Genomic DNA, 25,203 nt, shown 5'->3' on the forward strand with positions numbered 1-25,203 from the left:
TTTACCTTTAAATTACTCCACGCTAATTTTTGTTACTAACCAGATTTCCTGATCTAAATTCTTGACTTATACTAATTCGAATCTAACCCTAACCTGACATGCCTTTAATGAAATAAAGTCCAGAGCGATCGTCCCCAGAGCAAATGTCGGATCGTCTCCCTCCCCCCCCCCCCCCCCCCAAAAAAAAGAAAAGAATAACTGATAAAAAATAAAATAAATAAAAATAAATACCGGTAAATACCGGTAAATGAAAAAAAAAAAAAAAAAAAAATTAAAATCATTTGCTCTGGTGACAGTTGCTCTAGGCTGTAGAAAGTATTTTATTTTATTATTTTTAAATGGGTTTAGGGATAGGGTTGCAATTGAGTTTTAGAGTGTTGGGTTAGGTTGACAATTAGGGTTAGAGGTTTGTATAGCATTGAGTCCAGGGTTGAAGTTTGAAATTTGGTTAGTGTAGGATATTACTGCAGATCAATTGTTGCAGGAGCAAGATAAGTACAGCCAGGTCCATGGCCATCAATTAACTTGGCTATAGAAATTAATGTGTAGAGACCTAATTGCTTGCCTCCTTCATGGACTTGCAGTTCCGTATATGCCTAGTTGGCAAGACAAGTACATTACACTGGCTACATGCTGAAGAAAAATCTGAATCCATGTTCCAATTCACATCTAATTTGCTCATTTTTTATCGGATTGGAGATTCTTTGGTAAAAAATTGAAAGAGAGAGAGTAAAATAGAGAGCAAATGTGACTTAAGATTTCAGGTTAATATAGTGTTTAAATGCCATAAGCAAGAGAAGAATGGAAACCAAAGAGAGATGGGGAAAAGAGAGAGAGAGAGAGAGAGAGAAAATGAAATTATTACACAATTTCAGGAAGATATTGTGTTAGAATGCTGTTTGTGATCATGCGTTAGCAAGAGATTATGAATCAATTGGAAATGGAGAGAGAGAGTTAGAGTGATTCGATTCTTGAAGAAGTAGAGATCGAGAGAGTAAATGCTAGGGGAAGAAACTATAGTGGTGGGGTCTGATTTCGGGTGAGTAAAGACTACGGATGATTGTGTGAAAAGGTCTGCGAGTAAGGCTGCTAAAACCACTGCTCCTAGACTGTCACGTGATTAATAAGTCAGATCGCAAGAATGCCGACGAAGTCCCGAAACTGACACAGTTTAGGACAGTTTTTCACAGGAAATCTCGAGGTTATAGAAAGACAATTTGGAAATTCATGGTTAAGAACAATTGGTATGTATTATAATTGATATTTTGGTCTGATTGCTTTTAAAATCATCTATGTTGATTGCGAATAAGCAAGGTTATTGTGTCGTATCGACGAATTATGGGCGTGTGTGATTGCGAACAGTGTAAAACGAATGAAGTGCAAATGAATGGAAGATGACCGGTTAATTTCGTATCGGAGAATTTTGAGGTCAACGAGTCGGGTAAAACTTAATGTAAATGATACTTTTCTTTGTTTTTGATCATCTAAGTCTGGTAAAGTGAGATAATGATATATGTTATAAGATCTATCAGCATTTCATACGATTGCCTGTCACTCTTTCGTGTGTATAGAGCGTATGTTTTTGGTTAAATTTGTGATTTGTTCGCGTGCCTGCTGCAAACGGCGTCTCCCTCCCATGACAACTGTATAGAGGTTCTGCATGCAGCGCAGGCAGCGGCGCGGTGGCAGCGTAGTGTCCCACTCCCATGCTGGGCCCGCGTCGGTAGGCCGAGTTGCTGGTTAGGGGCCTCGCAGTATTCCCGTCTGTGATGTGTGAGCTGTGATGTGTGACTCTGCATCTGTGTGTATGTACAGTAGGCCTACATGTAATTCTTTGTATAGAACTAGTCTATAGGGGAAATCCATCCCCATCCTGGCATCATTTTGATCAATTAGACTTTGGTAAAACAGAAAACAAAGGAAAATTTTTCTTAAGAGACACAGATTGTTGAATGTCAGGATGTTGTATTGTAGGGGCGCTGTTCCGAGAATAAGGATTGTCCACATAAATGAGGATCGTCTTCGTAAACGAGACCCGATGCGCCCTCAAATATAAGGATTGTCCTCATTTTCGCAGAAGTTTCATATTTTTGATTGGCGATTCAGTCACCCGAAACCCGCAGCCGTCGATGAAAAAAAATGTCAGCGCAAATGCAGATGACCCTTATTTTTTAGAACGCATTTTGTCCGCGTTATGACTATGAGGAAGATCCCTATTCTTGGACCAGTCCCCCTACTGATGTACATGTACTGTACATACATGTACATCATGTAAACTAGTAGTATAATAAAAATAATAACTGTTACTTATATCAGCGCTTTTCATAAGACACTTAAATGTGGGGTGAAGGTTTTTATTCAAAGTCACAGACTATGTAAAAAATAACAGTTTGTAACATGGGAATTACAACATGCACCATCATATCACCCCATCCTGACTCCCATGAACACACCACTGAGTCTACCAGGGAAAGTTACAATAAAAAAAAAGCAATTCCTGTTCACTCATGCTTACAAATTTGGTTTAATAATCCATGAAATTCACTCAGCAAATCATGAATGTATCATATCACCCTCAATTTTGTAAGCTCCAAAGGATTTAGCGCTCACCCAAGCATGAATTATTTTCAGACTTTTTGGTGTCGTATGAAAGTTGAGCTTATGAGCTTTCGATGTATAAAACTTTTTCCCCAGAATCATATTTTTTTTTTTCGGCAGCCATTTGAAAAGTGTATAGTTTTTTTGGGGACGCACGGTATATGGCATGCTGCATGTACATGAAGAGTATGGTTTTCTTTGGGAGAGGGGGGGGGGGGGGGTGCCTCTTGAAGGCTAACAGTATGCATGTATTGTACTTGCATGTACTGTACAATGTAGCTACTGCCTACTGTGCATATATCTGTAGCCTGATAATACACATTGTAGCAGCTTTAGACGTAAGCTGATACTGGATAAATACACTTTGTTCTACATTTCCTCTGCTACTTGTTGATTCTCTCTCAAATTCCAAAGGATAAAGGTCCTTCTAGAATCAGTTACACCTATAATCCCCTAGTTTTCATGGTATGGGTACCGGTATGCTGTCTTGAACCCTGTGTTCACACTTCCAACATTCATTGTATACATTACATGTATTAAGGAATTAAATATTTTATAGTCAGAACTTATTATAACGTTATTAAAACATCGTATAGCAAAATGCCTTTGAGAACTGCTCTTTATAAGTTTTGTATTTAATCCGAACAGGCTTTAGTACTAGTGTTTATAGATACATGTACAGTAGTACGTTTAGACTTGAGTTTCTAACCATAAAATAATAATTCAAGAAATGATTTTTGTGAAGGCTGTTGGAAGATAAATTTTGATATTTTCTTTGTTTCCAGTGATCAACTCTACAAAACTGGCTGTAATACTGTAAGGGGCATAAATGTATCCATGGTTAACAAAAAAATGAGTATTGTTTGTGATCTTGAGGAATTTAGTCCACATACATGTACATGTACATTGTACATTGTACATTTGTGTGTGTAATACAACAAATATTCAGGTGTTTGTGTTTATTTTTTTCAACCAGTACAATACCCACCCCACCTCTTTGAAATATGTAACAAATGACAAGAAAATATTATGATGCACATGTAGAATGCCTGAAAGAGTAGGAGAGAAAAAAGAATGAATGGCTTGGAGATGAGTGGAAATGACTGTGTGTACAATGTACACTTTGAACTAACTTGACTCCAACCGAAAAAAGATCAATAAATCACCCAGGTCTAAATATCTTCCATCGCAGCACTAATACCCCAATACACTTATCATTCAATACAAATGAATGCCAAATTGACACAGTTTAGTACCCTCGGCCCTCCTGAAGGAATTTGTTCCTCTGTGTTCCCCATGACTTCTCTTGAAAGGGTTTTCCAGGGATTAGCCTGTGCTGGTCCCCAAATAGGAACAAGGGTGCTTGAAGAAGTATCCGCTTCATAAATTGTATGCATAATGAGTGAGGGAAGCCTGTGGGGTCACCAATTAACTTGGCTTGTATTGTACAGTAAAAGTGCTCGAGGAAGTTGCAGAATTTACATGTGAGGTTCGGTTTGAGCATACACTGTTAAAATACATGTAAATCTTATTTTACCTCTTTGATATCTTCTCAGAAATATTGGGAATCAATCCCTATGATTTTTGTTAGGGGGGAGGGGGAAAATGGGTATGTACAGTGTACACTGTGAGTTTAGGTTACATGTATGTTGACCCTCTTTGAGATCACAAAGGCCTTAATTTCTCAACAACTGAGGTATTTCTTTTTGTATCTTCAATTTGTTTGCAAATATGGATTATGTAATAAGTTATGATCTATTTTACTGTGTATTTGTACTTGCCTATATCTACATGTACATGTAAGTTCTGTTGTAATGCTTTTTAAGACTGAGCTTGTAGAACTTGCACTTGTACGGTAATTTAGCTTTTGCAGTTCTAATAAAACCACTCTACTACGACTACTACTCCACTTGTTATAGAAACTGTTGGACTAACAAGGCAGGTCTGAAGATTGTGAGAACTCAATTTTGTTAATAATATTTGTTATTATTTTATTAAATATATTGGGGTTCAATTAGCTTGTCAGAGATATTTTAGATTTACAGATTGCTCCCTTGTGAAACAATCCTCATGTACATGTACATGTACAGCAGGTGTACCTGTGAATTGGAATGCTAGTACTACTTTCTTTTGTACAGTATGTAAATCTCCAATATTCTGTTCTATTTTACTATTTCCATTGCTGGAAAATGACTTTGTATAGGACTGAAAGGGACAGAGCTGCCAACTAGTACGGATTTTCCGTAATTGGTACGGAAATTAACGACCATTACGGAATGTTGTCTCAAATTACGGATTTAAAAAAAAAAAAAAAAAAAAAGTTTTTTTTTTTTTTTTTTTTTTTTTTTTTTTTTTTTTTTTTTAATGAATTAAATATGATTTATCGTAGCGAGTGCTGTGAATAGGAGCCATTTTTCATGATAAACTGTGTTGTGATGACCTGAAATTCAATACTTAACATCTTTGTGTGAGTAAAATCACCAAAAATTTCAGATAATCATGCGTCCGCGCAGTGTTGGCGTGTCGTTTTTTTAGATTCATAGCGCCGCATAAGAAATTACTGATTTATACCCCAAATTACTGATTTTGAGCCTTGTGATTACTGATTTTCTGTTCTGGAGGTTGGCAGCTCTGGACATGTACAATGTAATTTGTGGTGAGCAATCATTGATTTATTTTTAGGCTTTTAGCCTTGAGAGGCTAATGCACTATTGATTATTTGGAAGGTTGTTTTTGGTATTAGCATCTCTGAAGAATGCAGATCTTTAACTCTTTAATCTGAAGAACTTGTAATCTCTCATTAGGCATTAGATCTAAGCACTTAACAGACAGATATATTAAAAGCAGTTGTACAGATGTACATGTACATCAAGATATTTGGCTAGAAATGAAAACTGTGCAGACAACTGTACGGGTTGCTTATATCACTTTTTCTGTTTTTGCGAATATGCAGTGAAAACAATTCAAAGAATTTAATGAAAACAAAATCAAGAAATCCCTTATTATAAATGTCACTCACAAATTTTTTTTCCAAAATGTTTTTCTCCCTTTCTTAAATTCTTAGTTTACTTTTTAAGAGGTGTGTCTTTATCATTGTAAAATATAGATAGATTTTGCACAGAAAGCCATACAGTACATGTACTCATTACCTTTTCTATCCTTGCCAATATGGCATTTATAAAGTAAAAATGTCAACTTGTAAAATGAGGAAATTCCTCATATTATATATTTCCAAAATGTGTTTCTTTCTTTCTTTATTTGCAAAGTACATTTCAAAGTTTTGTATGCCAGTAATGATCAATGCTAAAACGTACAGTACATATACATTTGCCCAGAAGTCTTGCTAAAAGCCTACATTGTGCTGTCAATTGCCTACCCCCCCCCCCCCCTCCCCTTCTGATGATAAATGGAACCAATAATCTTGACTAGAAAGTGGCAAGCAAACATTTTGAGCAAAGCACGTTCCATGTCATGATGATAAAGGACTCACAGATTGCCAATTTTGCGAAGAGTGTTTTTCCACCGGAGAAACCTTGACTCATTTACCGCCTACCACTCTGTCTTGACAAGTGCTTTCAGGCTGCATTTGTGGAGAGAATCAAAGAAAAGAGTAATTCGTGTAAGAAATATTTGCCTGGCTTAGAAGGTTTTTGAAATTGACTGAAGGCATTGAGTGGAGGCGTGTTCACATCGACATTTCTGAAGTCAGTTTCGCTATACACTGTACATGTACATGTATGATTTTTGGTTTACAATAGGCAGTGTCACACAGAGGCCAAAAATCTGGATTTTAGTTATCCTCTTAATTGCTGTCTGTCATCAAATATCCCATTAAAAATCCTCTAACGAAGCAAGAAAATTATCCCTTCAAAGGATTTTTCATGGGATTTTTTAAGGGATTTTTCTGTGTTTCTTTGTAGTTTGTACCATGTTCAACCTAGAAAAACTGTTATGGCTCTCGATCGTAACATACAGCATACAATTATTACTCTACACTAGTAGTCTTAAAATGAGGTTAGAAGGTTTTTGAAATGGAGTGAAGCAATTTAGTGAAGGCTTGTTCACATTCACATGTCGATTATGGATTGTGAAGGGATGGGCCGTGTACATGTACATGTACATGTACACTGTATGATGTACCGTAGTCCGTAGCTGATTGTCGTTTTCTTTAAAATGCCTTTACTCATCTTGGCATTCAGTAGGATTTAAACCATTTCAATGAATTGCCTTCTTTCTTTTGGAAGGTCAATATTTGTATTGCATAACTTGATTCTAGAATTCATATCCACAAATTGTTTTGCAATTGTTTGTATTTATAAATTCTTTAATTGCTGGATACAGTGAGCAAAATAATTGAAAATCAGCCCATGTATCTTTGTAGTGTCATTTTTGCAACATCAGTAAATTTCTGATAACCCAAGGTAAAATAATGATTTTGTGATTTTCTTTTGATTAAAGTGCTGAACAAGTTTGGTCCAGTTATTTTTTGCATTGTTTACACTGTACAATGTATTGCGATCATGATGTAATGCTTTTGTTACATGTAGTTTACTGTAATTGTATTTTGTATTGCTCCCTATGAACATGTATTTCTTATTGAAATACAAGTACATGTACATGTACATGAAGTGACATGAACATGTATGTAGGAAGTCAAAGTAGTCAAAAGATGATAAGGCACCACTCACATCTCACCCATCATTCAGGCACTGCACTGGCTTCCTGTCCGCCAACGCATCATCTTCAAAGTCATTCTTCTCGTCTATCAAGCACTTCACTGCACTGCACCCTCATACATACAAGACCTAGTACGACTCTACGAACCACCACGACGACTCCGCTCTGCTCACACCCAACTTCTTTGCATCCCACGTTCACGACACTCCTGGGGAAGGCGTTCATTTTCAAGTTCTGGCCCTGAACTGTGGAACTCACTCCCTCCTCACCTCCGTAATGAGAACTCCTACTCACAGTTTAAGTCTTTGTTAAAAACGTTTCTGTTCTCAACATATTAGTTTGTTTAATTAATTATGTCTTACATTGTACTACCCTTATATAACTTGATTTACTGTAATATGCTTTGTATTGTATTATTGTATTATTGCAAATTATGTCCTGAAGTATGTTAAACTGTAACTTATGTGTATTTTACTTTCTTTCTTGAATTCATGCCCACAATTATACAACTTCCACACAACTGCGCCAGGAGTGTCATTTTTGACAGACATGGCGCATTATAAATGTTCACTATTATTATTATTATTATAAATGTTATGACAATGCTTTGGGGACAAGTGTGAACAGTGCTGTCAGTGCCAACCATTGTACTGAATCGCTGCAAACAGCAGGAGTGGAGTTTGCTGTTAGAGACAGGGGATAATGGGTATAGGGATGCATAGGCAAACTGATGCATTGTGATAAAAATATGAAGATGGATAGAACTTGCTTCTTTGAGATGCACTTTAAAGTAGGAGCAAGACATGCATGAATGCAAATTTACATGTAGGGAGAGAAAAAGAGTGGAGGGAGTGGAGGAAGGAGAGGTGGAAGGGGAAATGTGTGCTATATAACAAAAGGGATGAAAAAGGATGAAAGGGCATCTATGTATGGTGGACTAAAACGAAAAGAGAAACAAGAGAATAGAGTTTGTATTTATTTCCTTGGGAGAGAAGGAGGGGGGGGGGGGGGGGGGAGTGGGAGTGGGATATATTGATGATTCATGCACTCCAACACCAGAACAGTACAGTGTAGCTTCTGCACCCTTAGCAACATGTTTACCCACATTGACTGTCAGCTTTAGTTTGATTGCGATGTTACAGGTGTAAATACTGTCTGTAGAGCATCAAGGATCTATTTGCATTTCAATTGAATTGTGTTGTTATGACTGAAGGACCATGAATGATCAATGTGTGGGGGCTATTGTCTCTCTCTATTTTTATGTACACCTGTAGTTAAAGTGATCAAAGGTTGAGTTGAGAGGATTGTTATGTGTAGGGTGATTTACCTTCAAATCTATCTGCATGATTAGTAGACAAACAGTCTAGATATTTCATAACTTGAATAGTTTGAATTTATACATTAGAGCCACACTTTTAATTTTCAGAGGCGATGGTCAGTCTTCAGTCAAGAAAAATACAAATTCCATTTATGGGAGTCTTTGACCTGCAATAATTAACTGACAGCTTCCTTTCTGTATCATACACATACACATGTATACACTTACAAACAGCATAGAGGTTTGGTAATGTAATTCATGACCCGGGAAGTACTTTTGAGCCACACATTCGCTGAAAGATGATTGTCTATAGTTGCTAGGGGATACAAAATCCCTTTCCGGGGAGTCTTTGAATTTGAAATACAAAATGCTCTTTGCATGGGCGTAAATCCTTACATAATACCTATTGTTCAGGGGGGATGAATGAATAGATCACCCCCCCCCCCTGAACAATAGGTATCAATTGCAGATTTACGCCCATGGCCCTTTGCATTTTACTGTTTCTTTGCTTTTTAGATGAGATATTATAAAATTAAGCTACGATGATGGGATGCATAGCAATGTGAAATCTTTTTCATAATGTCTAACCTTTTTCTAATCACATTTTATAGATCATCTTGCTGAAGTGAGAGAAGATTTTGACATTTTATTAGAAGTATCCGGTTTGTCAAGAGGATACAATTACCGGTATGCAAACTTGAAGCAACCGTAATGTCATGATTTTCATTTTCACTCTTTTCTTCATGTGTAGTGTTCCTTCTATTCCTCTAATCTGAAGTAACCCTTGTCTTTTATTTGTTATTTTGATTTTGTTTCTTTTTCTCCAGAACTCTTCAGTTTCATGTGCTACCATTGCAAACCCTTGGAAAGATCATCACATGAACTGGAAATCTATCCACTCTAAGATGAGCCCAAGGTGAAAAGCTGTTCCAGGGCACCCACAGTTTAAGAAAGAAGCTTTCATTCTTGAAGCTCACCTCACCCTAAAAACATCCTTCAACTTTCTCCAACCAGTCAAGAACTTAGCGGCTCTTTTGAACACAGTTGTGTGACTAACAGGAGGCTTCGCTGAGACATCCTGACTTGATTCATTAATCAAGTCATCCAATCAGGTTCTTTGACATTCTAAACCTGATCAAATCCACCAATCAGAAACCTGCCTGTGTTTGAAGTGACCAATCAGGGACTTTCCTGTGTTTGAATTAGCCAATCAGCATGAAGGAAGAGGACATTGAGGTAGCCATCAAGGTAGTGATTGTGGGGAATGGAGCGGTGGGCAAATCCAGTATGATCCAGAGATATTGCAAAGGCATCTTCACAAAAGACTATAAGAAAACCATAGGAGTGGATTTCCTAGAAAGACAAATAGAGTAAGTGCTAATAAATCTAATCCAGAAAATGTTTCTGTATGACGTACATGTTAGAGGACATATCAACATATTTATAATGTCAATATAGTAAAACAAAATATATTTTGCAGTACTTATCATTTATTGCAATGTTGTAGCCTACAATAAAATTCATACATTGCAACCCCCCCCCCCCCCAAAAAAAAAAAAAAAAAAAAAAAAAAAATATATATATAATAAATAAATAAAATAAATAAAATAAAAAAATAAAAAATAAATAAATAAATAAAAAAAAATTAAAAAAAAAAAATTAAAAAATGATAATAATAATTACTATTAAAAATCAACAAAAAAAAAGGAATATACTTGTATATATTTGTTTTTTAATTGAATAATCATATTAAAAGCAGGTTATGTTATTTTGTTATTGATTGAAAAAAGGATGCAGATAATGAAGACTTATGTATTTCCTTTTTCATACCATATCAGATTCAATGATGAAGATGTACGGTTGATGTTATGGGACACAGCAGGTCAGGAGGAGTTTGATGCTATCACTAAATCATATTACAGAGGTAAGCATCCAGTCCAATCCAATCCAAGTATTTATAAAGCGCCAATATCTAGTTGCCAAATCAAAGGCGCTGATGAGACTGAAACACTACCAAAAATGTCTGTTCTAACTGGGATAGACAAAAAAGCAGTGACTGATTGTAAGCAATCTGAATTAGGTATGTCTTTAATGAAGTTCTGAAAGTGGATAACTGGTGACAAGAGCGAAGCATACATGTGTGTCTTCACATACCCTCCTCCCTTCACGTTTGAATTAATTTTGCTCCTTTATTGAATGTATAAAGATGGAATCAACTCATGAATGGACACGCTTCCTGTCTCTGTAAGATGTAATGGTTTTGAGTGAGAGTAGAGAGTTGAGATGTTGCATAATGAGGCACCAATAAAGTCCTCATGTAATACAGTCTATATTTGCCACCCTCCACCCAGGAGAGGTTAATGGCTTCCTGGTGCACTGTACATGTAAGAAAAAAATCCTTGAATGATAGAGCATACATTATGAGAAAAAACAGTGCATTTGAAAGTCGAGTCTCATGCTTTATGCAATTTCTTTTTGCATTTAGATTTATTTCTTTGATTTGTTCTTGCATCCGTTATATTTGTATTTATTTGAGGCAATTGTTTGGAAGTCAAATGTTAAAAAGCAGCAGCAGCAAAAACAATACAAACAACAAAACCAACACAAGTAAAATAATTTTTTTTTTTTCCTAGCATTACTTCCCTTTGGTGGTTTCATTATTATTCTTTTTTTGTTGTTACAATGATCTCCTTTTATTTTGTTAATCCTTTCAATCATTTAAACAAAATATATATTTAGTACTTTTTTTCCCCACTCTCTCATCTCCAATAATGCTTTTGTCATACAGGTGCCCAGGCAGGTGTATTAGTCTTCTCCACAGTAGACAGAGACTCATTTGAAGCTATTGATAAATGGAGAGTAAAGGTCGAAGATGAAGTCGGAAACATTCCTCTTGTCCTTGTACAAAACAAGATAGACTTGGTAGAGCAAGCAGTACTAGAACCGTAAGTATGGAATGAAAATCATTAGGGCAATTTGGGGTAATGTTTCCTGTACTACTGTACATAATTCTTTTCTTGAATCATGTGGTACTAGCAAGTTGTAGGAGAAACAAGGAGTAAAAAATAGCATTATTCAAACTCATTTTAAGCTAAAGTACAAACAAAACAAAGTAGACTTGATACTAGAACTGCAAGTATTGAGTCAAAATGATTAATAATTATCATTATTTCATTCATTTGAATTTGAATTTTGAAGATTTTGAGATTTCAATAGTTCAGTCGAAAAAGGAAAATCTTTACTTTCACTGACATGTTTTTGTTTGTTTTCTACATTTATTCAAATCAACTCAATCCCAGTAAATAATTGTTTTAACAAAAATGATATTGTACATGTACCATATTCAAATATATTGTGTGAGATGAGATAAAACAGTGATGTGGTCTTTAGTTTGTGAGATAACGACTTAGACTTAGTGATGAAAAAAAAAACATGATAGAAAAGAATTAGTTACTTCAGTTTTGACCATTTAACAAAAGTATTGAAATACCTGTAATTTTTCTAAAGACTGATCTTGATTGAACCAGTTGCTGTTTTTCAACTTTTTTTTGTTTCTTCCTTTTTTTTACATTTTACTTTTAAAGAAATCAATATTTTCTTTAGAATTTGACTCCAGGTTCAGAAATACTGAAAATCAATTCCTTTAGAATATGAATCCGTGGTATTTTTGAATTAGGTATTCAGTGAGGCACGTTTCCCTGTTTTAGTGATCACTTTGAGAGAAGAAAAAAAAATCCATCTTGAAGTCTGATGCCATTGATCCTCCAAATCTCTCAGCCCACTGAACAACAATAGAGACATCCATTGCTCCTCTTCCTAGAGGCTTTCCTTCCTTCCAGCCGCCTCTCAAATCTCTTTCGTTAAAGATAAAGTTGAGTTCTTGTCATGCGATGCACTGTGAAAGAAACGTTGTGGAATCGATCAGCAAAGGTTAATCATCTAGTATAGTGTGTACTGCAATGTTTTGGAATCATCAAAATGATAAGAAATTTGGCCCAGTCTTGGTAAGGTTACAAGTTCTGAACCCAGAAAGATGTACCGGTGTATGGGACTATTCAAACATGTGGCATAAAAATGTGCCATATTTAGAATATTGAGCCATTTGAAGAGCCATGCCTTTAAGGGACATTTTTTATCTGATGTACTTCCACACTTGCATAATACAATGATAACGCTCACAATATTTTTCACCTCTTCCCAGAACTTAATCTTCTCTTTAAATCTCAAAAATCAATTACGGTGCACAGATATTATTAGATCATCTGAAGGGAGAGGCCATGGTAATAGTTGTTGCATCGCAGCTCAATAGCAGCTGGACTTATTATGCATGTTAGGCCTAGGGGCATTATACACAGACAGTTTCAAGTGTTGGCTGGGGCAGGATATGATATATGCAATATTTGTATGGATTATATATAGTTAGAGGGTATGATGTAAAGTGCCGTTATCTTAATGATCATTTTCAGTCTATTTTTGCATTATTTGCTTCCATGGTGATTACTAGCCGATGGTTTGTTTGCTGTACATGTGAATATCTATTCCTTCCCTTTCTCTCCAATTTCTATTCCCACTTTTTTTCTCTCTTCTTAATCCATCTCTTTTAGATATTTTAATATCTCCCTTTTTCCTTTCTTGTTTGTTCATTTTCATTCTTTTAATTGTTTTTCTACATGTTCTTTTCTTTTCTTTTAGATGTTCTTTTCCTCTCATTCTCTCATACACCTTCTATCTTCCAGCCCCCCCCCCCCCTCCTTTCCCCTCTCTATTTTATTTTCTTCCCCTTTTATCATGTATTATCTCATTCTTGTTTTTTCTCCCCCTCCCCCCCCCCTCTCTCTCTGTCTCGCTCGCTCGCTCTCTCTCTCTCTCTCTCTCTCTCTCTCTCTTTCTTTCTCTCTTTCTTTCCCTCTGTCTCACTTGTCCTTGCTCTCTTCTTTATCCCTGTTTCCTATTCTTTGCTCTTATCTGTATCTTCAATTATCTCTTTCCATCTTTTCATCTAAATATTTTTTTTAATGAAAATACTGTACAAAAATAAACACAGCTTTTCATACATCTTCAGTTGCACATGTCTTTAAGTCATTTCCAGCCCATCATCTCACATTGAATAACATTTACAAAATACATATGACTTTAAATTTTGTTTGGTAATCATAGCATATATTATGCTTTAATAGAGAAAAAGACAAATGGCCTCTGAAACTTTCTTTAAATCGTAGTGGTCAAGTAAATTTACTCTCCCATCTTTAGGTGTTGTTGAATACATTTTAATAATGTCATGCTGTTGTTCAAGATGGCAATACCATTCTGATGTTTGATGAATGTTTTTCTGTGATTTAATAATCGTGAACAGAGAAGAAGCGGAAGCCTTAGCGAAGAGGATGAAGCTCAGATTCTACCGGACGTCGGTCAAAGAGAACCTGAACGTAGAGGATGTGTTTCGCTACTTGACAGAGAGGTACATTGAGAGGATACATTCAACAGAACCTGAAGATAACTCAACGATAAGTGCCAAGATTGGTAAGGAAATAGTGGAAATTTATTTTTTGTGAGGTTTTGATCTACGTTGTACTGCTTTTTTGTAATCTTCTTTCATTTCATTTTTTTAAATTGGGGCGTTTCCAAAGACCAGTATTGGAAACGCCCCAATTTAAAAAAATGAAATGGAAGCTCTCATTACCAATCATGTGAAAGAATATGTTTTGACTAATACATGATGATAAAAAATTTGCCGGGAAACCGCCTACTAATTCATATATTTGGTAAATTTGTTTCTCTCATGGTCTGTGAGAGATATAGGGTAGTCCATGTACATCTTTCTGTGTATAGTGCTTGTAACTTTACAAAGAATGGGCCAAATTTCTTATCATTTTGATGATTCCAGAACCTTGCCGATGCTAGATGCTAGATGATCAACCTTTTCTGATCGATTCCACAACGTTTCTTTCACAATGCAATCGCATGACCATAACTGGTCTTTACCTTTAATAATAACTTATAAATATTGTGATTGTATTTTATTGTTTCAGTAAAACACATTAAAAAAAATTATTTAAAAAAAAGGGATTGATAAGGAAATTGTAGCAGCATCATTCATTGTGTATACACCGTATTGTAAACATTATGGCATTTTTTGAAGTCCATAGATGATGCTTCGGTTCTGGAGTTACTTTAGATCATGACAACCCTATGAAAGCTTTTAATGGCAGCCACGCATTGAAAGCTTCAATGGAAACAAGAACCCAATTTAAAAGTTTTGAACAATGTACTGTAAGCAGGTTTTGAAAGTGCACAGTTACAGGCACACATCCCATAGCTGCCAACCATTCATACTTTGGAGTAATGATTTCTACTTTTTTGGCCCTCAAACTAATGCTAGAACTCCAAATTCCTTTCTTTTTCTGAAAACTTCTGTGTGAGAAGTATACAAAATGACTGTATTTCTAAATTGTGCCGTTAAGGGATTAGTTTTTGCTTTGAAAGGTTAGCAGGTAAAACATCCATGTGTACTGTGACAGTCTACTCTTTTGAGGAATAGGCGCTTTAATAGCTTGATGCATTTTACAAGGCCCAAAAAAGTATAGCTACATGTTCAAGTGTATGCGCTGTTTGCGACCTCTTTGCCAACAAGAATTGTTCAAAGTTCTCTTGGGAATAAAGTATGATAATACCATAATTATGTAAACACATGTCATGTGAAAGTTACACATTGTGGGTGAAAGTGGAAGGGGTCAAAATGTAGATTGCCTAAATTTGTATGGATATGTACCTGGATGTATTGTTGGTGCATACATGTATATTACAAGTTGAATGCAATCCTACCATGTGTGCGGTAGTAGATATTCGTGTTCAAGGATTCTCATATACTTATGCCTATGATAGTAATGAATCGATTCTGGTGCCGTCTTATAAAGAGTTGATATAATTACAACTTATTTGCAATTGATATCAATTATCGCAACTATGTACATAAATGATAGGAGACTGCAAACTTGTGATTGATGATAGGACTTACCATTAATTTGGATCAATTAAAGACGGGGTCTTCCAAATTCATCATTCTTTTATTTTTCACCCTATCCTGCAGGAATATTCAACACATCTACCACCCCTTCAATGCAGAGTGAGAAAAACGGCAACGATAGCAATCCGACGATACAGCTGAAACCAATGAAGCAACGAACAAAGGGCAAGAAGAGTGCCTTGAAATGTTCTTTACTCTGAGGAAGACTCCCCTCCTAGAAACATGTAGATAAGATTTATTAGATTGGTACCGGTATGTGTGTGTATGATATCAAGGTCTGGTAGCATGTGTATCAGGTGACCTACACTACATGTGTCAGGTGACTAAGATATGAATCAGGTGACCAGCATGTACATATATCAGGTGATTACCTTGTACATGTTTCACATGGCCTACATATACTGTATCTGTATAAGGTGACATGAATGGGTTGTGATTACAATTTATTTTATTAGGTAGAATACGATGTGTATTGGAATGAGAGGATTCGTCAGTTGTTTTTACTGACGTAGATATGCATTATAGATTGTGGCGAGAGAAGATTAAAAAAGATTTGGAGTAGTAGTGACCCAATATAACTCCAATATAATACAATTATCCTGAATATGATGATTTCTTCATTTCTCTTATGTGATGGAAAGCATGGCATGGAATTGATTATTTGTTCACAAGATTAGTTAATTGTTATGCTCTCAGCAATCTTGTGCATCTTTCACCTCAGATAAACATGAAATTTATCACAAAGGCATATATCTCTCTTTCAATATATGAATTTTTAAATGTAGTATGCTCAGGTGTGTCTCCTCTAATTGTTATATGCCAATTTCTTCAGTTCACGTATATTTTCTAAGTACCGGTAGATTTCATCTCACATATTAATATCTACAAGCCAGGAACAGGCCTTTCTCCCCATGTGAAGTAGAGTGCCACTAGAAACTATAAACCGCTTTGGAGAAACATGTACACTACACTGTCTGCATAAAACTGTAAAACCCATTGAGAGAAATGCTGGATTAGTGTTCATAAAGTTATGTTATCATTATTCATCTATGCACCAGCGATACATTCTATGATGCACAGGTGGATGTATTCTTTTCAAGTGGGCAAACAAAAAGGTTTTCATGAACTTGCACCTCCTTCACTTTAGCTGTGATTAGTTTTAAATGAGCAAAAGGTGGGACTTCTCTAGGATTGAAAGATCTATGGATTTTTGGGGTCATTTTTACAAGTACTATCCCTGAACTGGTATATTACTAAGATCATTACATGTAGATCTCTTTGGGCACCTGCATTTAGCAAGGAATTTTTTTTTGGTTCCTCTTTTGTCTCTGCAACACAGAACGTGTTTGTTATATTGTAACAAAGTTATGATTTTCATATACAACTTGCTATTTTGTACTGCTACATGTATGTATGTGTACCTGTATTTGTACTAACCCTTGTGTTATCAGTTTCTTTTTTATATTTAGACAAAGATATTTATCATAGTATTCAATTATTATATTCCGTATTTGTTTACATTTGTATGATCTGTAAGATTTGCTTGATTTTGCTTTGACTAAATTGGAATCAGCCAAATTGCAAAAGTACATGTACATTGTATCATAAACATGTACGTATGTGCATTGCGTAACAATACCAAGGCTTACCCGTTCATTTTGCGACCTTTCACTTTTGACCCTGCCCCTTATTCTGATGTACTGCTCATGCCATGGCTACATAATTATAATAAATATTGTATCATTTTAAAGAGGAATGAACGTAATTTCTAATAATACTAAGCAGAGCGATATTTATCCAGGGACAAGAAAGATAGAATGGATCAAATTTGAGTTTCTAAACTATTTTTTGAGGGGTTTAGTTCCTTTCCGAAGAAATTTACTGGTACAATTAAAGAAGAGAACTATTTTTGAGCTTCATGATTTTACCTTTGACCGCTATCGTTTACAGTTGAAATCATAGAGAGTGAGAAGTCTTTCTAATGATATGCATCTTTATGTATGTACATGTAATCTCTTGATCTGAGTTTGTAATTAGCACCGAAGCCATATGATCTTTGCCTTTATCTGATAATAAACCTTGATGGCAACTAACAATGAACCTTGATGTATGAAAACAGCACTACACTGCTAAACATTTACAAAGAATTATTTTAGTTATCTAATGTATACATGCTGTATATATAGAGACTGCAGTACTTATAACCCATAAAAACAAAATGAAACACTGTCAAATGAATTTTATGATTCACAATGACTATATAAGGCCCAGCAATCGTAATACAGCGTGTACATATAGATAATTATCTATATGCAGCGTTATTGTATTACGGAATTAGGCCTTTATTCATTAGATACTGGCACATGATAATACTTGAATTGCCACCTTTTACATTGTATTGGTACTAGTATAGGATCCCATCGAGCCATGAAAATATATGTTTGTTTTTTATCCCATCAAGATAGCAATTTCTAGTGGTTATTTATGTAATGCTAGACGGTGAAGCCCTGTGTAAGTGTAGATAGCGATCTCCTTTAAAGCATTCATTATATTGGCAACCTACATGTACTTACATATATAATGTGTTCATGATTTGTATGTTTCAGTGTGTAAGAGTTATTAAAAAGCCGTCCAGTTTGTACGCTGTATTCGCTATTAAAAATGAAGCCTTGAATTCTGTATTCTCATAACATGCCAGTAAATCGCCAAGGTGCTGGTAATTATTGATATAAATAATATATTCATGTTGTAAATTGGATGACTTGCTGTAACCGTCGTGGGGGCTCGTTCATAGTACCGTGTTTTACCACAGCATTTATCAAAAATCATTGTGCTAGATGAATGGGGATGCGAAAAAAGTAGCTGTGCGCCAAAAAATTTCTGTATGCACTGACATGTACATGTATCTAACATACAAAAATGTAAAGTAAAGTACTCTTTCATAGGCTTTAACCGAAAAACACTTAACAAAAAGCTGCAGTAACCCACAATATTGGGCTTATGTGAACACGCTTTTCTGCAGTAGGTGTGTGTGTGTTTTTATACAGACAAGCTAGTAAAGATGCAGCCCGGCCGAAAGCAATGTCATTTGGGTGGAAAATGACTTTCTACAAAAATTCACCCAAAAAGAAGAAGAAAAACAAAAGAAAAAAAAAAGAATTAGAAAGAATAATTTTCCTTTCTTTTGCGAGTTCATGTATGTGTATATCGGTAGATACAGATCTTTACTGTTTGATAAGATGGGGTTTTAATTATTTTTGTTGCTGATATGGGTGTTTACATAGAAGCGTGCAGGTATGAAATACTTGCTTCTCTTTGTTTCTGTAATTGTGTGTCTATAGTAGTTGTATGGAACCCATTGTTCAAATATGTATTTACTCTGATATGTAAACCACTGCAGATTTTATTCAATATATCACTTACGTACAAGGGTATTTAGCAACGAGATATACAGGGATAATGCATACAGTACAAGCAGTTCCATATTTGCGCCAGTAAAGTACTATGAAGATGTACTACAGTATTTAGATCAATGTATAGCTACTTAGTTTTTACTTTTACTTATGCATCCTCGTTCTTTTATGGTGCACCATGTTATGGAAATGCAAGGTCAAGATTGATTGAGGAATGAAAAGACAGTCTCTTCTGTACATGCAAAACATGTAAAGAAAACTGGAGAATCTGGTAGCTACCCCACTAAAGTTACCAAGGACTTCGTTTCATGAAACTGCATGAAAGTGCACTGTATAATGATTTATATTATATTACGTACTGAAATCATAATGTTTGATTGGTGGCTATAACTATAGCGCCTAAACACGATGCTCAACGATTGATTGATTTTATTTGATCTCATTTGCAGAATTGCAATCAATTGCTACCTTACATGTATCTTAGTGTTAAGGAGTCTCTGTGTTTTTGTCAATGGTGGTTGCAGTTATTTATAGCAGTCTATGAAACGGGGTCCTAATGAGAAAATATGTTTCGACCAAAAGGCAACGAGGGATTGATTCTAACTTAGCCCGCTATGTAGTCAATAGGATTTGGTATGTTTGATATAGATTTAGAGTGATTATATTTATTCTAGAATCAGGTACTATTAGTTTGAATTATTGTTTCTGTAAAGGGTGTATATATCTTTCCTCTTACCAATGAAACTTTCTTCACTCGTTCAAGAGAGGGGGTGGAATAATGTATGTTCTGCATGTTTTTTTCATGGTGGATTATGGAAATGTTTCTGCATTTCAATTCTTATTCCACCTTCATTTCTCATTCAGAATTAAAGGGGTAAACTTTGCATTTATTTAGTTTTAAATACTAGTTCAATATGATGAACAACTTTTTTTTTAATTTTGACTACATTTTTCCGAATTCTATTCCCTTCTCTCTCATATCATGCATTGCAAATTATGAAGAGAAAAAAGATATATGGCATGTTTATTTTTATATATGAAGCTAATGTAATGGTTTCATTTTTCTTTTGTTTACCGTAATCATTTGCATTTCGTTTCATTTATTTTTATTTTTGTAAATGAACTGCCATTTAACTCTGATCTGTGAATTGTTAATTGCCGTTTTCTGGAATTTTCCATAGTACATCGTAGGCCTACTCTGAGTACTCTCCTCTATTTTCCACTTGAAATACTTTAATTTAGACTAGGCAAAATGATCAAATATGTAAATGGCTTCCAAAGACATAACATGAAGGGATGCAAGTTTAATGTGTTATATGATATTTTAATAACATTTGTTTCCTTCATATTCTGTATGAGCCCGCTTTATTCAACTAATGTCTGCTTAATGTGTGTCCTAAATATTCACAATGTATCCAATGCATTTTGTTTACTCATTTAGTTTTTCCAATCAAAATATCATCTCATTTATTTGGATATGCATGTAAAGAATTTCACAGTTATGCGAGGCTAGTGAATATCTGAAAGTTGTCTCTTTCTTTGTATTTTTTTTTTTTTTTACATGCACAGGTACACGCCCATGATAATTTGAGGCTAAACTGAATTGGAATTTAAAGTGATATTGACTAAGGTTGTACATGTATGAAAATCAACTGGAAGGCTGATAATTTTGAAAAATCCCTAGTACTGATTTGATATACATGCATTGCAAAATTAATCAAGATTTATTGAAAAGCTTGTGATTTTGTACCATGAATGAGCAGCATTTTTGTGCAAAACTAAAAATGTAGGTCATATGGACATTTGTTTGAGAAGTGAGGCACCAAAACTGACCATGATTACTTTTTTTAAAGATAGTATATTAGTCCACCATTTACTGCTTTCATGCATCATTTGATTCATTTCTCCCATGTTAGAAACTGATACCACATAAACAACTTTTTAGGATCAAGAGCCCTTCCTGTAAAAGATGTTCACTTAAGGGATTCCTCCAAAGATGTTCTTGCTGCACAAATAAATTTCAACTACTTTTTGTTGATATAATAACTTTTGTCATGGCTTGCAAATGGTGGACCCTATCCCTAAAGGCATTCTCATTTATGAGTAATGTACTGCAAATTAAATATGGTATCAATAAATATAAATCATTTGGAAATTGGTCTCCAGAAGTCTCTAAAAAACAGTTGGGTTTCAGTCTCAACAATATTTATATTGGTTGCATCACAACACTGATATGGAAAGCCTATCCAAGTATATTTCAGTAGACAAATTTATATTATTAGTTATAGGTGAAATGGGAACAGCCCTTTTTGAAGGAGTTATATGAACATTTTAAGTTAGTATTTTCTACATGAAACTTTGATACATATGGCATTGCTACTGGAAATCTGGTAAATTTTTAATGTTAATGTACATTGTTATTTAAATGTTTAATGATATGCACAGCTGACCAGCATCTGTAGACAAATGGCTATTGAGAGTACTATGTAGAACATATTTTGCCTGATATGAATTCATCTATTACAATGAATTAAAAGAATAGAGAGATGGAAATAGAGAATTTTGTATAAAAATCATTTTATGAATCCATTATTTGAAAGATCATAGCCATAAACATGTATAATAAAGTTTAAAACAATGGACGTTGTGCAGTTATCTTTTGTTTGTTGCTTTTGTTTGTTGCTTTCATGCTTTTATGTTTTAGCTAAAGCCTCGGTCACAAATGCAATTACGAACTGTTACGAACGCCGTACGAACGTTTTTCAGACAATGGAAATTCGGGAAGACAATGGAAAAACAGGGAGATTCGTACGAAAGTATCGTTCGTACGAACATCTCCCTATTGGTAAGACTGGTAAGATTCTGTGAAAAGTTATAATGGAAATCCCCATTGGTGATTATCAGTAAATTAGTGATAAATAAGTGACAAGTTTCTCACCAGTCTCGTATCAGTTACTTAAAGGGATAGTTGAGTTCTGTTTTCAGACCACAAATGCCTTCAAATTGCATGGTTAGTGCTCTTATTCTTATCTATGACATTTCTAGTGCCCTTTTAGAACCTAAAATTGCTATGAAGGTAATTTAGACCCCAAAATGTGTGAAATCTGGCCAATACGATCATACCAATTCAGCTCCACTTTCAAAAAAATATGGTGACCATTAATTATTTTAATTAAAAATAACAATACATGGGCCGGCTGGTTGTGCATAATACAACCAACATGAAAATGCCAACAAAAAAGCCAACATCGACATTGGCTGAAATACGACGTAAAAGGCGCTATTTCGTTTTTCAACGGCTTTTTCAAACTATCTAATATTTGTGGTGGTACACAAGTATTAGAAATCGTTATATTTATGGATATTTGAGCCGTCTCTGAACCGATTTTGATCAAACGAAGATGATTTTGTCATTTAAATTGTATGTTCTTTCAAATTTGATGCTCAGTTTTTCATTATCTCACAAAAAAATATATTTTGTGTAGCGCCCTCTACAACAGAACTCAACTATCCCTTTAATCCAAATTTGGCCCTTTTCTTATAGATGAAAAGCTTACAATATTCCACCATCTTGAATTGATTAATGATTGTACTATTAGAAAACATGATTTGTAAGATTTTACACATTTTAAAATAAAAAATTGAAAGTGCCTTTTGTAATGGATGATGGGCCTTGCACATCTACCCTCCATCTAAATCCAGACAACCCTCTACAGATAAACCAATGGATAAGACAAGAGAAAGGCAATTTATATCATTTTATTCTCAAATGTAGCACTTTTGCACAAGGTTGATTATAACACAGCAAACTATATTAGGGATGGAACAAAACAATATGATGGTTGTAAAACGGGGACAAGTCAAGAAGTCACGAAGGGTCCAATATCTCTATATTGCACATTTTGGTTAAAGATATCAAAAAAATAGTTTTCACAAACATATTGGAGATATTGCCATTATTTTGGACAACTTTTTCTTGATATAAGGACGTAACAAACTATTTTTTCATACCGTCTGTTTGGAGCTAGAAGGCGCGCTAACTCATAGACTTTAACACAGAGTTACGGCCCTTCTGACTGACCATTTCCAGGGTTACCATTTCATTAGTGTTGGTCATGTACATTGTACAGTATACCAAATGCTTTGAAAGGATTTTAAAAACTTCTAAAGCATTTGGTTCATATTAAACACCAGAGGGCTTATACATGGTTTTACTTATCACAAAACTAACTTTAAAAAAGAATATAATATGGTGTTCTGTAAATCATTAGTTGACGCTGCAATATTTCAAAATATTTTCATTTCGTACATGAATACAGGAAGGTACATTTTCAGATCAACAATTAATCACATTAATGAGTTGATAAGAATGCTTTCCTATTTATGCATCGAGATGATAACTCCTACAATATTACCTCCATGACAACTACTCCCTTTGACAAAGCTGTTATAGAAAACAATTCACTATGACAGCTACTACAGTCAAACCTGCTTTAGTGACCACCTATCTACAAAGACCACTTTTTGTGTTTCCCTTGGGCGGTCACTGTAGACAGGTTTGACTGCACTTGGGATGACGACCATGTTCAGATTATTACTACTCAAACAAATAGCCCTTTGGACAAAAACCCTCCTAGGACAACTACTCCCTGGGTCTTGGGACAACCTCTCCCTTTGACAAAGCTGTTATAGAAAACAATTCACTATGGCAGCTACTACTTGGGGACTACCATTTACAGATTATTACTACTCAAACAAATAGCCCTTTTGACAAGAACCCTCCTAGGACAACTACTCCCCTGGAAAGATTGCCCCTGTAGATCTATAGACAACCATTCCTTCGGACAAATACTCCCTAGACACCTACATGTACATGTACCTCTAGGACAAAATGTCCTCCAGAAGTTCCAGAACAACTACCTCCATTGGCCGTATTAGTGTTCACTGGAGTAGTCGTAAAGGTGTGGTATTTAGACAACTTGTACACATGATAATGGAATTATTTTTCTACAGTACATTAAATGAGAATGCCTTACAGTGTAGAGAGAGAGAGAGAGAGAGAGAGAGAGAGAGAGAGAGAGAGAGAGAGAGAGAGAAGGAGAGTATGAAATAAGAGAATTACATGAGAAAAGTGAGAAAGTCAAAAACTATTGATCAACTTTTTTTTCATAGTACATGAGAATGTCACACAGCGTAGAGAGAGAGAAAGGGACAGAATGAAAACAGGAGATGGGTGGGAAAGTCATGAATTATTCAATCTTTTACCATGAGATCTTAGTGATAATTAATAACTACATGTAAATAGTCATGCTTAAATGAAAGGATGTAGCACACATCCCAAAGAGCACTGCATAGAAAATGGTTTAATACACATACATCTTCCAAAGTTATTAGTAATAGAAATACATTTTACCTGTCCAATATCTCAAGATTTGAAGAATTACAAAAACATGTACATGCATACAGTACAGGCACGAATTGAAGATACAGAAATACATAAAATCTCCTCAGACTACTTTACATATTTACAACAGACATGAATTCAATGGAGTGAATGGACAAAACAAACTTTGTGTTCATGATAAAACTATTAACTAAATGTTCATTTAGTTGATAGTTTCATTATGAACACATTACACAATTATATATTCCATTTATTACATGTCCAGCAACAAGTACATTGTACCTGTAATTTTATAAGCAGGTTCCTGGGCCCGTATTCAATTCAATACTTAAGGACAAAATTAAAGCTTTTTACTTAGTATTTGGCTTAGATAAAATACTTAGCCAATTATGGTATTCAATTCACACTTTTGGCTAAGTATTTTACTCTAAATCTAAGCCAACTGCATACCAGACTTAAGCCAATTATTTGGTGGCCTTGATTGGCAGGCATATGGTTTTCTTACGCAGTATTGTATCCTGCGCACAATTATATCGGCGCGCATTTATTGCAATGCATCAGTTGCGCATTACTTTTGATTGACCGTGTGACGTCACAATGCTTATCAGTAAGTATTTTACTTAGATTTTGTCTTACGTAGGTATAAGTCAAAAATGCGATTTGAATACGAGATAAGTCAATTACTTAATCAGATGATGTTTGAAGGTTTGCATGGTGGTATGAATAATCACGGTAGAGGTTTACGGTACACCATGTGTAAAGTCCTAGA

General features: G+C 35.0%; 1 protein-coding gene and 1 long non-coding RNA gene across 2 annotated transcripts; one reads left to right on the forward strand and one right to left on the reverse strand.

The window, feature by feature from the left end:
• Nucleotides 1-1,108: 1,108 nt before the first annotated feature.
• On the forward strand, nt 1,109-17,187 carry LOC586131 (ras-related protein Rab-23). Its single transcript, XM_030983340.1, has 6 exons — nt 1,109-1,244; nt 9,421-9,963; nt 10,432-10,517; nt 11,382-11,538; nt 13,947-14,113; nt 15,681-17,187. Exons 2-6 carry the CDS (start codon nt 9,809-9,811, stop codon nt 15,815-15,817), a joined length of 702 nt encoding a protein of 233 aa, XP_030839200.1. The 5' UTR covers nt 1,109-1,244; nt 9,421-9,808; the 3' UTR covers nt 15,818-17,187.
• A 281-nt stretch (nt 17,188-17,468) lies between these two features.
• LOC115923109 lies at nt 17,469-17,928 on the reverse strand. Its single transcript, XR_004063791.1, has 2 exons — nt 17,833-17,928; nt 17,469-17,738 (listed from the first exon to the last, which is right to left on the reverse strand). It is a non-coding gene; the product is annotated as an uncharacterized LOC115923109 (long non-coding RNA).
• Between the last annotated feature and the right edge of the window lie 7,275 nt (nt 17,929-25,203).

This window comes from Strongylocentrotus purpuratus, unplaced genomic scaffold (assembly GCF_000002235.5).
Source record: "Strongylocentrotus purpuratus isolate Spur 01 unplaced genomic scaffold, Spur_5.0 spur5_scaffold_13, whole genome shotgun sequence".
Lineage (NCBI taxonomy): Eukaryota > Metazoa > Echinodermata > Echinoidea > Camarodonta > Strongylocentrotidae > Strongylocentrotus > Strongylocentrotus purpuratus.